This window comes from Mandrillus leucophaeus, unplaced genomic scaffold (assembly GCF_000951045.1).
Source record: "Mandrillus leucophaeus isolate KB7577 unplaced genomic scaffold, Mleu.le_1.0 Scaffold692, whole genome shotgun sequence".
NCBI lineage: Eukaryota > Metazoa > Chordata > Mammalia > Primates > Cercopithecidae > Mandrillus > Mandrillus leucophaeus.
In genome coordinates, this window is record NW_012107497.1 from 2,512,771 (window position 1) to 2,526,555 (window position 13,785).

A 13,785-nucleotide genomic window follows, 5' to 3' on the forward strand; every position below is an offset into this window, starting at 1 on the left:
AAAGGAGTAGTGGCGGGCGCCTGTAGTCCCAGCTACTTGGGAGGCAGAAGCAGAAGAATTGCTTGAACCCGGGAGGCGGAGGTTGCAATGAACCAGATCGTACCACTGCACTCCAGCCTGGTGACAGAGCGAGACTCCATCTCAAACTTTTTTGAGTTACCATATGAGCTAAACTGTGGATGTTCAGTTGTTCTACAATGGTTATTTGGTTATTAAACTTTTTGTCATAGCATCTCCTTCATACTCTTAAAAGTTATTCAGCATTCCAAAGAGCTTCTGTTTACGTAGATTGCCATATTTAAAATTAAAAGTGATAATTCTTCAAAATATTTACCTATTCATTCATTTTCAAATTGCATGTTGAAATAAATAAATGTTTACTTTTTAAACTATATTTTCTACAACAGAAACAATATAATGAGAAGAGTGATCTTGTTTTACATTTTTGCAAATCTCTTTAAAAGTTAGCTTAAGAGAAGACAGCTGGTTCTTATATCTGTTTCTTCACAGAATGTGCTGTCATATCTTGCATCATGTAGCCTCTGAAAAACTCATAAGAGAATGAGAGAGGAAAAAGTCAAATAACATCTTAGTATTATTATGAAAATGATCCAGACCTCACAGCACCACTGCATGGGTCTCAGGGACTCCCAGGGGTCCCCAGACCACATTTAAGGAAATGCTGTTTAAGGGAGTATAACTATTTTTGTACCTCCTGTGGCTATATTCTTTTAAAGAATAGTAACCTGTGTTTCTGAAGAACTTAGCTGCAATTATGTGCAGATTTTAAATAAGTGAAACGGAAATACCCTTTGCCTTTCTGCTCCAGGATGAAAGTGATGATGAAAATGTTCCCTTTTCTTTCTCTCTCCCTTTCTCTCTCTCTCTCTCTCTCTCTCTCTCTCTCTCTCTCTCTCTCTCGGGAACTTCGTGTTTCCTTCTCTATATAATGTATTTATATTCCACTGGAAACATACATAGTGTGAGAAAATTGATGACATTTTTCTGGGGGGTGGAAATAATTACTACCACGAGGAATTCAAAATAGAGACACGCTAATAAAAATCACCATGAAGCCTAGAGGAAAAAAAAAAAATGAGTAACAAAAAAGGAGGTGAAATTATAAAATAAATGATAAAGTTGGTTGTGGGTTAGGAACAAAGAGAAAAAATAAAGAAAGAAACTGGTGTAATGTAAAAGCCAAGACAAGAAAAGTGAGGCAGCGGCATAGGTCTTTTGACTGTTTTCCATGTTTGATTCTAAGGTAAGTAGACATAATTTTCCAGAGTTGGAAATGTTCATATATTTAAACAGAATTAATGTTTATAATCAGATGCAATGTCTAGTTTTTCTATGTATCCTGTGAAATAAGAATTGTGTAAGGTGCCCATGATTGTTTCAAGGGGTGACGAGTAGTTCTAATTATCATAGACATTTTCATGACTTCACATACCACTGGTTTATAAAGATTATACAAATTTTCTTATGTCAGAATTCTCATATCTTTAATTCCCTAGTAGGTGTTTAAGAAAAGAGATTTATCACATAGCAGATGGTGGTGAACTTGAGTAAAGTGCCAGATAATAAATGTTTTTGGCTTTGTGGGCCATTCAATCTTTGCTGCAACTACTCAACTTTGCTATTATAACATGAAAGTAATCATAGACAACATGTAAATGAATGAGTGTAGCTCTGTTCCAATAAAACTTTATTTACAAAAACAGGTGGTGAGCACAACTTGGCTCATGAGCCATAGTTTACAAACACTTGGTATATAGCTTTCACTGGTTGAATTTAGTTAATTTTATACGGAACCTGCCTCCCATACACACACACTTTGTTCTTCATGGAAAATCTCCCTAGACTACTATGAATAATGTTATTACTTGGAGATATACAATTAAGATGATGTCATTAGGAGATTATTAATATAGGAACTAAGCAAATACTATATGCTAAGTACTGAGGATAGGGTGTGATAACAATAGATAGAAAATCTGCAATATTTTGATGAACATGGGAGATTACAGTATTTCCTGTGATAGAAACATTATGAGGGCCTATGGGACTACATAACAGGACCTATGACCTATACTTGGGTTGGGGATGTCTAATTAATCAAGGAAAACTTTGTAGAGGAAGTGACATCTAACCTGAGATCGGAAAGGTCAACCTGGACCTACCTAGATGAAGATGTATGGAAGGACATCCCAGGCAGAGGGAACATTGTATGTTAAATCCTGATTTGGAAGAGTAAGTTGTTCCATGAACTACACAGTGCAAAGAAAGATGAAGAAATAGAAGTAGAGACCAGATCACAAAGGGCTTTTTGACTCATGTTAGAGAAGTTATATTTTATCCCATTGGCACTAGGAAGTTGTTGAGTATATGAGGACATGATCAGCAACATATTTTAGAAAGATCTCTTATTCTCAAATGTAAAGAATGGATAAGAAGGAGACAAGGTAGGAGGCAGGAGCTAATTAGAAAGCAGTCTCAGAGAGGCTGTTAGAAATCAGAGCAGAATGGCTATTATTAAAAAGTCAAAAACAACAGATGCTGGTGAGGCTTCAGAGAAAAGGGAATGCTTATACACTGTTAATGGGAATGTAAATGAGTTTAGGCACTGTGGAGAGCAGTTTGAAAATTTCTCAAAGAACTTAAAAGAGAGCTGCCATTCAGCCCAGCAGTCTCGTTACTGGGTATATTTTTCTAGTGGAGTCATCCATTGAACTTGACAGAGGAGCAGGTTTAGGCAAGAAGATGATGGTGCTTGAATGTCTGGGAAGGGAAAAACTGAACTGGGGTTGAAATCAGAAAAAAAACAGTTTGAAGTTATACCCTCTTAATTGCATTTTCTACCAGATGATAATGGCTTTGTGACAGGCTTTACTGATAGGTGATGTAACTCTGCCTCTTATAGATGAAGATCCAAAGCATCCTCAGATTTCCCCGAAGCCTGTTTCTGCAACTGTGTAGACAGCACACACAAAAATCTAGGTGGAAGTCCTGGGGCTCAGTTAGTTGATTGGATCTATTAAAGTAGCATTGGAGAACACAGCTCAGAGATTTCCCAAACATATTACTCTATAATTTCTTTTTATCTAGTTTTTGGGATAGGGATTATAAAAGCCTTGAGATTTTAGATGGAATCTCTGAATAGAAGGCTTTTTGGCCACATCTAGTACTGTCCTTTCCTCATTCCATTTCCAAACTCCTTGTTCACTTCTTCTTTGTTTTTAGGACATTCTTACTACATGCCTTCCTCAAGATCTTTGTACTTGTTTTCTCTGCTTAGGGCGTTCTTTCCCACAATAGTTGCATGGCTTTCTCCCCTCACTTCTTTATTTCCGTATTACCTATCTTCATTAAAGCTGCTATAAAAAATAAAAACCCACACCTCAGTGGCTTAACATAATAGAAAGTTTCCATTCATGCAAACTTTACAAAAGTTCTCTGGTCAACAAATAGCTTTCCTCCAAATGGTGAATCAGGGGGACCCAGGGTACTTCTCTTTTGTGGCTCTGATGTCTTTAACATATGGATTTCAAAATCACTGTGCTCTTGTACATTAGACTAAAAAAAAACAAGGAACATTACATATGGTGGTGATGGTTAGTGGAAGTGGGGTTATGAGCCAGGCTTCATATTCATGAGCATCACTTTTGCTAACACTCCATTGGCTCGAACTCAGTCATGTAGCCACACTAATGGCAAGGGAGACTGCAAAATGACAGCTAGCTGAACAATTAAGAGAAATGAGTAAACTTGTCTAATGGGCAGCTATCCAGTCCCAACCATGAGGACTTTACTCAAATGTCTCCTTCTCCATGGAGCCTTCTATGATTACCCTTTATAAAATCACAACTGCTCCCCATCTTCCCCTCAATATTTCCATCCTTTTCCATGCTTCATTTTTTTCCTCTGTAGCACTTACTATATTACAATCTATAGATTTTCTTTCTTTATCTTGTTTACTGTCTGCCTCCCCTTCATCCCAATCAAACGGAAGGTCCATAAGACAGGGATTGCTGCCGATATTCATGGCCATATCATTGGACACTAGTAGACTCTCAATAAATGGCTGTTACATTGTGATTACATATATGCTTCACGTAGAAGTAGTCTCATCTGGTGGCACTTTTACTCATACATTGACAATAATTCTCCATTGTTTTTTCCCCAGCAAAATTTGTCAAGGTAGTTTGTCAGTAGAGAGAAATAAAGTTGTCAGGTGGCTCATCAAAAGTTCGATTTTGAGTAGTCCCCCCGTGTACTCATAATGTTTTATAAATACTTTTATCTATGTAAGCACATGGGCTTAGACACAATTCTAGGATTAAAATAGAAAGTTCTGTATCCATATTTCCCTTTTTTATACCTCCTTTTATGTTCTCTATCATTGTTTTGACTGCCGTTAGTGAAGCACTAGGCTAAATCTTGGGTTTCTGAGAAAAAAATTTAATCCTCACAACCGCACTATAAAGTGTTTATTGTTCTAATTTTAAGATGAGGAAACTGAGGGCTAAAGACATTAAGTAACTCACCCATGTTCACATACTCAGCTGATAACTGGCAGCATTTAGATTTGGACTTACTTTCCATACAGATATTCACATTGCTAACCTTCAGGTTTTCCCTCATCATTTTCCACATCTACCCAAAAGTTGCTAATCATTTCCTTAATAGTGAGGCATAAATGACTGAGAAATCTTGACATATTATCCCCCTCAGGAGCACTTCATTCCCACAAGACACAAACTTTAGGGAAAATGAACAAATGTCTAATTGTATAACTCAAGCACCACCAGGTATGGTAGACATGTTGGCTTAAAAATAAAGTTGATGCTTGGGTTCTGATTCCGATAATGACCTATGGAGGGTATGGCCTGAGAAGGTTACTAGGTGTGCCTACAGATGAATGTTTTGTTTTGGTTTTCCCTTGGAAAGAGTAAACTTATGCTTGAATCCTTCTAAAGTTTCTCAAATTACAAGATGGTCATTTATTTTACTTCAATCAAAACAACAAAGTACTGTCTGGGAAAGATGTATTGCCTTGACTTATTCTCAATTTATGCTTATTTTGGAGGCTTGTAGAAGTAACCTGATAGAGGAGGGGAAAAAAAACAGTGGGAGAAAATAAACTTAACACAGTTTAGGTATTGACCTTGGTGGTATGACATCACAATTGCAAGAGCTGGATGCCATTGTAAACAAGCTATGGAAAGAATACTGTTAAAAGTAACTCATTAAGTGGTTACATGGTGTAGCTCATGGACATATGGCACAGGAAAAAGATAAAGCTGTCTTTACATAACATAAAACTGTATTCTGTTATATAAATGTGTACTTGTGGCTTGGAATAAAATTCCTAGTGAAACATTACTTCTAAATTCAGCAGTACTGTACCTCAGGCCACATGGATGTAAGTAAAGATGATACCCTCTGGAAAACTGAGTTAGGCAACACCAAATGCATCCATGAGGATGCAAATTTCAATGTTGAAGGTGCCAGTGAAGAATTTGAACAAAATTGTTGCATGAAATATGAATGAAGAAATGTGATAGAATGATGTAATATTTTGTACTGTATAATTTTAAAGTAGTACACACAAGCAAAGTAATGAATTAAGCATTATATGTAAACAGGTGATAATTATATCTCCATTTCCTAAAGTTTCTATGTTAAAGGTGATCAAAAAACTTGGAGAGAGGGACTTCTCATTTGGAGAATGGGATAGTCACCTTTGGATATATGGTGTATCAGTCTCTGGAACTTCAGTTTCTCCACTGAAAGCATATAAAAGGCAATCCAAAGGATGTATGGAATATTAAAAGAGATTCAACTGTGAAACTAGCACTTTGCCTGAAACACTTGTTAGATCCCCCACCAAACTCATGCCATGTGATTTGGCAGTCTATTCATCTTACCGTAAGAGTAGCCCTACAGAAAATGTTCATTAAGAGTGAATGTTAAATTCGTTGAATTTAGCAACACATGAGTAGCACTTCCTTTCTGATTATGCAAATCTCTCACCATCGTAATATGTGCTTCCTTTAATTTCATTAGGAACATTTGTAATGTAAATAGTAACAGAGCCAATATTTCAAACAGAAGCCATTCTTTTAAAAAAAAAAAAAAAGCTAAATATCTAAATGTATTGAAATGCTTCTAAAAGTAAAATATTTAGCACTTATTTGCAGATGGGTAATGTTAAATATCCCATTCATTATTATTACTACCACTTGTCTGAATAAATCCTACCATAAGCATTAAGCAAGTAGGTAAACAAAGAAATAACACTTCATGTGATGAATGCCAATATAAAGCACGTTTAAACTGTTCTGTCAAGAGACAAGCCTGGAAATGCTAACTGTGTTTCTTTGCTTTTCTGCAATCATCTGAATACATAAATTCAAATTGCAGCTTTTAAAACTTCAAATCGAGGCTTTTGAAATTTCAGAAAACACATGCGCTCGGAAAAGCAGATTATAACAAGGTCCCAATGGGATTTTGTCACCATCTTTTTTATATTTCAAAGTATAAAAAAACAAATCTAGATAAGAAATGACTACCAAATGTTTTCATATTTAAAAGATGCTGTATTTTTAAAGAAATTAAATCACTGGAAAAAAAAGTTTTCCACAAATATTGTGTAAAAAGAAAGATGCAAAAAGCTTAGCCAAAGCTTTTACTGTTTAAGTGATGATTTATTCTGAGCATTCTTAAGAGTTTTCTAAATTAGTATATGGTTAATATCCATAAAATTGCATGCAAGATGCTGTCTTTCAAATTGATGCTAAAGGTTAATTAGAAAATATACTTGATTATTTATAGCACACCATTGAGTCCCAGATATTCTGTGTTCAAAAACACTGTAAATATAGAAAATTTAGCAGAATTATATTGGAAAGACAGTAATTCTTCACAAATTAACTTATAATGCAATCCATTTAAAAATTTTCAGTGAGAATTATTTTATAATTTGACTGAATGATACAGTACATGAGTTAGAGTAACTAAAGTAGGAGAGCGGGTTAACCTACCAGAAATTAAACATTTTAAAGCTGCAATAATTGACATAGTGTATTACTGTCACAAACATCTACAGTAGGTCAACAAGCAGAAACTTAAAATATAATGAAGAAAGCACCATAAATCAATTCAGAAGAGATGGTGCTGGGGAAAAAAATATCCATTTCTGAAAAACTCTTGAAGGTTAGAAACAACACTATATAAACTTAAGATGGATTAAATATTTGGGTGTTCTTTTTTAACAAATGAAAGAGTAAGGATCAAGAATAAGTGAGAATATCTGATCAATGGTAAAATGGCCACAATTTTAAGGATACTATCAATGAACATAATATCAAAGAAATAAACTGTTAAATTTTATTTAGAAAAAAACTAAAAGGCAAAAAGGAAGCTGGAAATATTCTCAATCTATGTTCCAGATAATGTGAGAAAAGCTCTTAAGAAAACACAGGAAAAATGGGCAACAGACATTGCAGATAATTGACAGTAGAAACTAAATAAATGACAAACAACGTTTCCAACTTTCCTATTAATAGAATGCTTAAAGTATCTATGACAAGCTTTTTATTTGTTTTATCAGGTATATGAATTATAATGCTCAATAGTGGTAAAGTGTAGTGAGACAAGTATTTTCTAACTGTTCGTGGGAGTTTATGAGTGTTCTGAGTACCAACCTTGACAAAAATTCAACAATGTGTGTCTGGATTCTTAGGATTCCCATTGTTAACTTTTCCTTCTTACTCCAGCAGATATGTGATTCAAAATGTATAAACAAATGTGTTTATTGTAGGGTTATTCATTATAATAAAAAATGAAAGCAAACAAAATTCCTAATAATACAATAATGGTGAAATATAGGGTACCCCTATATATCTTATTACTAGGATCTTTAAAAAATCTAGTTTTTAAAGAGTAATTAATGACCTACAGAGATATAGTCAAATAATAAATGAAGAAAATAAGCATACAATGTTTATAGAGTTTGAACCCAGTAATACATATAAATCTCAACTATAATGAATGAGCACATCTCTCCTCTTTGCTGGATATTCTTGATAGAAAAAATATGCAAGTAAATAATTTGAGACATATTTGAAAAGAGGGGAGTGTTTGATTTAGAATTTTCTAAACTTGAGGGTTATTGTTATTTTTTTGTTTTGATATTACTTTTCCCTGCTCCTTAAATTTTTGTTTGTTTGGGGGGGTTGGGGTTTTTTTCTCCTTGAAATTGTCTGTTTCTAGATGAAAGTTGAAAATGTTTAAAAGTTTTGCCAATGTGTCTAGGTCTTTCAAATGTAATCAGATTTTAGCAAGATTTTACTTAACTAAAAGTATTCAGAACACTATGCAAAATCATCTGGAGTCAAATAGTAATGGAGGCAATGATTTGCAGAGTAGAAAGAGAGAGAGAAAAAGATGAGATAGACCCTCAAAATCTAGACCCAATGAATTAAATCAGCTTGGAACATTTAAACAAATAAAGGATACCTATACTAGAAGTTTTCTTCTTCCACAATTGATTCTAAGGTCAGAATCTGAGGGGAAATGGCGCTATTCCACGTTCTAAAACAAGCTGCCAGCAATCGAGACCAGCCACTTCCCCATAGGGTTTACTCTAAAGCAACAGTGGTATTATCTGTATTCCAAGCAATTTCCAACCTCCTCTGTACTCCGTGTCCCAGGCAAGGTTAAAAAGACTCAGATTGGAAGGGATAGTAAGCTTTGCGGGAGTGCAGTGTTTTTGGTAAGGGACAGCTCCTTCTCCTTCATCTCCCTGAAGTCAAAAGTAGAGACGTTGAGAGAATCACTGAGAGTAAGTATATAGACTCCAAAGAAGGAAAAAGCATCCTCTCACTTCACTGAATGTTTGGAATCTGCAGACCTCCTTCACAGGTCTGTGTAGCTTTTGGAGAAGCCAGAAGAGCATTCTAAGCATTCCTTTGGCTTTCCATGCCTAAGCACTTAGAGTAGAAGAAGAGGAAGAACCATAAGATTAACCATACATAAGAAATCAACAAAAGGCTGTGAAATTGACTTTTCCTATTTTTCAATTTAAGTAAGAGAGAATTGTCAATGATTAAAATTCATAAAATGAAGAAAGAATGGACTCAGAAAATAGCAAACATGAAATGTAATTATTAGTTCAAAAGTGAGTTTACTATGTTTTCTCCGCCAACTGATTGCTAATGACTAAAGTCCTTATTTCCAGCTTTCGTCTCTCCCCTGAGCTCCAGATCTCTTGATTTTTTAAACTAGCAGTTTCCCCAAAATACATGAGACAACAAAATATACTCTCAGCTGAAGTAAATAGTATTCATCTTCCCAGCCAGATAAGGTAGAAGTACTTCTAGATCAGATGTTATATTCAGGATAGGTTAAAAACAGACTCTGGTCCCAGTGTCCCAGGGATGAACAATGGATGTGCTTATTTCACATTGCATGCCTGTATCAAAATATCTCATGTACCCTACAAATACATACACTTACTATGTCCCTACAAAAGTTAAAAACAATACATCATAAATATTTGTAAAATAAGTGAATAAATGTATAAATGAATTTAAAGGAAATAGACAGAGGGGAGAATGTAACTTTACATGTCCCAGAACAGACTTTGAACAGGCTCTTATCATATAGGAAAACTGAATATATGCAAGCATAAGTCCAATAACCAGATTCCGATTTACAGAATGATTGTAACTGTAGTTCTCTCAAGGCCCAGTCTTTGAACAGGCTGTGTCTTATTCCTGCAACATGCTGATCTATCTTCATGCTTCAAGACTCAGATCCTTATCTTCTCTGGGATGTCTCCCAAGCACTGCCCCAGAAATAACTTCTCCTCCTACAATACTTAATCATAATCCTTGGCTTACATGCTTGTTTCTTCTCATTGACTATGAAATCCTCAAGACAAGGTATATAATCTTGGTATATAACATATACATCTTTAATCCTAATGCCCAATAGAGTTCTTGGAAGATAGTAAGCTCCCAATACACATTTGTTAATTTGAAGCAAAAAAAAAAAAATTACCTAATCATTCAAAAAACTGAATTATCACAGATGTCCATCTATAGTACTATATTAACACAATGAAATGCTATACAGCCAGGTTAATGAACAAACTAAAATTATATGCAACATGGATTATTGTAAACATAATGTTGTGGGGTTTTTTTGGTTTTTTTTATTATTATACTCTAAGTTCTAGGGTACATATGCACAACGTGCAGGTTTGTTGTAAACATAATCTTGAATGAAAAAGGCAAGACACAAAGGAGTATAAGCCATATAATTCCATTTTCATAATATTCAGTACAGGCCAAATAATCAAAGTTGACAGGGTACTGGTTATACTTGGAGGTAGTGACTGCGAAGGGGTAAGAGGAGATTTCTGAGATTCTGATAATATTCTATTTCCTTCTCTGATTGTACAGTGTGTTCCATTTTTAAAAGACTATTGAGCTATACAGTTAAATTGTGCAGCGTTCTGTACGTATATTATACTTCAATTAAAAGCTTCCATGGAAGATATACATAGTTCCCAAAAGACAATAGAACAAAAAAATTTCAATTATTTTAAGCACAAACAATTGTGTTCAGCTGTCTTACAATCGAATATATAAGAATAAATTTATGGCTAATTAGCACAGAGTATATGCATTTTCATAATTAAAACTTCCACGAGTACAACATATGTTAAGTATTTAAAATCAGTTTTTCTCTTTCCTCAAATAAGGTTGTGAATCATAATTTGGAAAACAGTTCAGCATGTAATAATTTAGTGATTTTATTTTAAACCAAGCTGAAGCCACATAGAGCAGAACTGCTCAACTGAACCCTATCCAAATCCTTGACCCACAGAATTAGGAGCAGATAAAATGGATGCTACTTAAGCAAAACAAAAACTTTGTTTATACTTTTGTCCTATAATTTTCCATAAGTGTACTTTAATTAAACATTTTTAAACTTGCAACTTTAGGTTATATACTTACTTTAGTTGGTTCTCAACCAGGGACAATTTTGTCCCCACCCCCAACCCCCCAGTATATTTGGCAATGCCTTGAAACATTTTTGGTTGTCACAGTTCAGGGGCGAGGTGTTACTACTGGTATCCAATGTGTACAACAGGCCAGGGATACTGCTGAATACCCTACAATGCACAGGATAGCCCCTCACAGCAAAGAATTATCCAAACTTAAATGTTAGTAATGCTAAAGTTGAGAAACCTTGCTCTGATATCATAACATAATGTTGTTAGAATTTTTATTTTATTCATTTTTATGTATGTATGTATGTATGTATGTATGTATATATGTATGTATTTGAGATGGGGACTTTCTCTGTTGCCCAGGCTGGAGTGCAGTGGTGCGATCTTGGCTTATTGCAGCCTCTGCCTTCCAGATTCAAGTGATTCTCCTGCCTCAGCCTCTGCAGTAGCAGGGATTACAGGCGCCTGCCACCAAGCCTGGCTAATTTTTGTATTTTTAGTACAGACGGGGTTTCACCATGTTTGCCAGGCTGGTCGCAAACTCCTGACCTCAAGTGATCCGCCCACATCGGCCTCCCAAAGTGCTAGGATTACAGGCATGAGCCACTGCATCCGGCCAGGAATTTTTGAATCAGAATTTTTCTTGACCAATTTTAATCTCTTATCATTTAGAGATTCTTGAAATATTGAAATTGCTTTGTTCAAAGTGAATGAATTTTCTTAAATTATATATTGTGAACAGCTTTTAAATTGCTTATTTTCAAATTGTTTGCCATGTTTGTTTTCCAGTTTGCATTAAAAAATAGTTTGAGAAATATGTTGTTTATAACAATTTTATTCTTCTTTCTCCAGGCTAGAAGAACAAAAGAATATCTTGTCAGAATTTCAAAGAGATTTAAATGAATTTGTTTTATGGTTGGAGGAAGCAGATAACATTGCTAGTATCCCGCTTGAACCTGGAAATGAGCAGCAACTAAAAGAAAAGCTTGAGCAAGTCAAGGTAATTTTATTTTCTCAAATCCCCCAGGGCCCACTTTTATAAAGAAGTATATGAATCTATTTTTTTAATTTAATCATTGGTTTCCTGCCCATTAGGTTATTTATAATTCCTTGCTAAAGTGTTTTTGTTGCAACTTTATTTTTTCTTAACCCTGCAGTTCTCAACCAGTGCACATAAGAACATATGTATGTATGTGTGTGTGTGTGTATTTATATATATACACACACATATTGCATCTATACATATAGATGTATATAATCTATGTATATAAATCACAGTTTTTATCTTAAAAACTAATTTGAAAATAATTTTAGATTTATTTGAGAACTTCAAAACTTAAATTTTTTTTTTTTTTTTTTTTTTTTGAGACGGAGTCTTGCTCTGTCACCCAGGCTGGAGTGGTGCAGTGGCCAGATCTCGGCTCACTGCAAGCTCCCCTTCCCAGGTTCACGCCATTCTCCTGCCTCAGCCTCCTGAGTAGCTGGGACTACAGGCGCCCGCCACCTCGCCCGGCTAATTTTTTGTATTTTTTAGTAGAGATGGGGTTTCACCGTGTTAGCCAGGATGGTCTCGATCTCCTGACCTCGTGATCCGCCCGTCTCGGCCTCCCAAAGTGCTGGGATTACAGGCTTGAGCCACTGCGCCCGGCCGTTCAAATAATTTTAAAAACTAAAGACCAGATTGTGGAATCATAAAATCTAAATCTAAATGGGAATCACTTTTTTAATCTGTCCTGGTTACCTACTTGGAGATTTGAGAAGAGACTTTAAAAAGAAGAATCCATTTTCTTAGGGAAGACCTGGATTGCCAAATCAATATCACTACTTCAGCCTCTAATTAAAGGCATTATATCCCCCCAAAGCAATGTTTTGTTTTAGCTTGTTTGTCTGGAGGTGTAGGACGTGGTGTTGGTTCACATTCCATTTGGTTGAATAGACATCCAGCTTATTCCAGTGGCTTTTCATGCCTTCCTACTGTGATGTCTGCTTATTACGGATTACTTCCCTTGGCTGACTGACATGCTCTGATTGTGCTGTTGGATTAACTTTCATGGTTTTAGTTTTAGGAAAGCAACTCTTTTGGATCTATTTCATTTTAATTGTCAAACAGAAGGTGAAAGGGGAAGAGAAATTAATATTTAATCATTCCCTATTATGTGCCAAGTATTAGATACATGTACAGCCACTATTTTATTTAATCTTCATATCAAATTTTGACAATGGTTGCTATTATCCTCATTTTACAAGGTCACATAATCAAAGAGAAATGAAATTGCTCCTTTATCAATGATTCAGTTGCCTTATACATGTAAATCAGAGTCCAATGTCAAACATTTATTTCTGTGAAACAAGAAATTTACACCTGAACAAGAAATAAAGTATAAAAATAAAATATGATGTAATTCAATAAACAAATATGGAGCACTGACTATACATCAGATGTTTTACTAGGTATTTGAGATTCAAAAATAGAAAAGAATGGGAATCATTTGAAGATGGTTATACTCTAGAACAATGAACTCGGTCTATTCTTGGAAATTTATCTTTCCTGAATGTACTGTGTCATATATAGTAATATAATTGATAATTCATTTGAGACATTATTTAGTGGCATTTTCTTATATAATTAATATATATGATTCTATTTTTCTCCTGAAAGAATCTAGATCAGGCCGGGCGCGGTGGCTCAAGCCTGTAATCCCAGCACTTTGGGAGGCCGAGACGGGCGGATCACGAGGTCAGGAGATCGAGACCATCCT

General features: G+C 35.1%; 1 protein-coding gene across 1 annotated transcript in view; it reads left to right on the forward strand.

The window, feature by feature from the left end:
• LOC105555622 (dystrophin) overlaps positions 1-13,785 on the forward strand; it is a gene marked incomplete at its 3' end in the record, with an annotated part of 1,920,295 nt that overhangs the window by 1,308,559 nt on the left and 597,951 nt on the right. Inside the window, exon 46 of the mRNA XM_012002637.1 lies at positions 11,879-12,026. Coding sequence (XP_011858027.1) covers positions 11,879-12,026 — 148 coding nt within the window. The remainder of the gene's footprint in view (positions 1-11,878; positions 12,027-13,785) is intronic.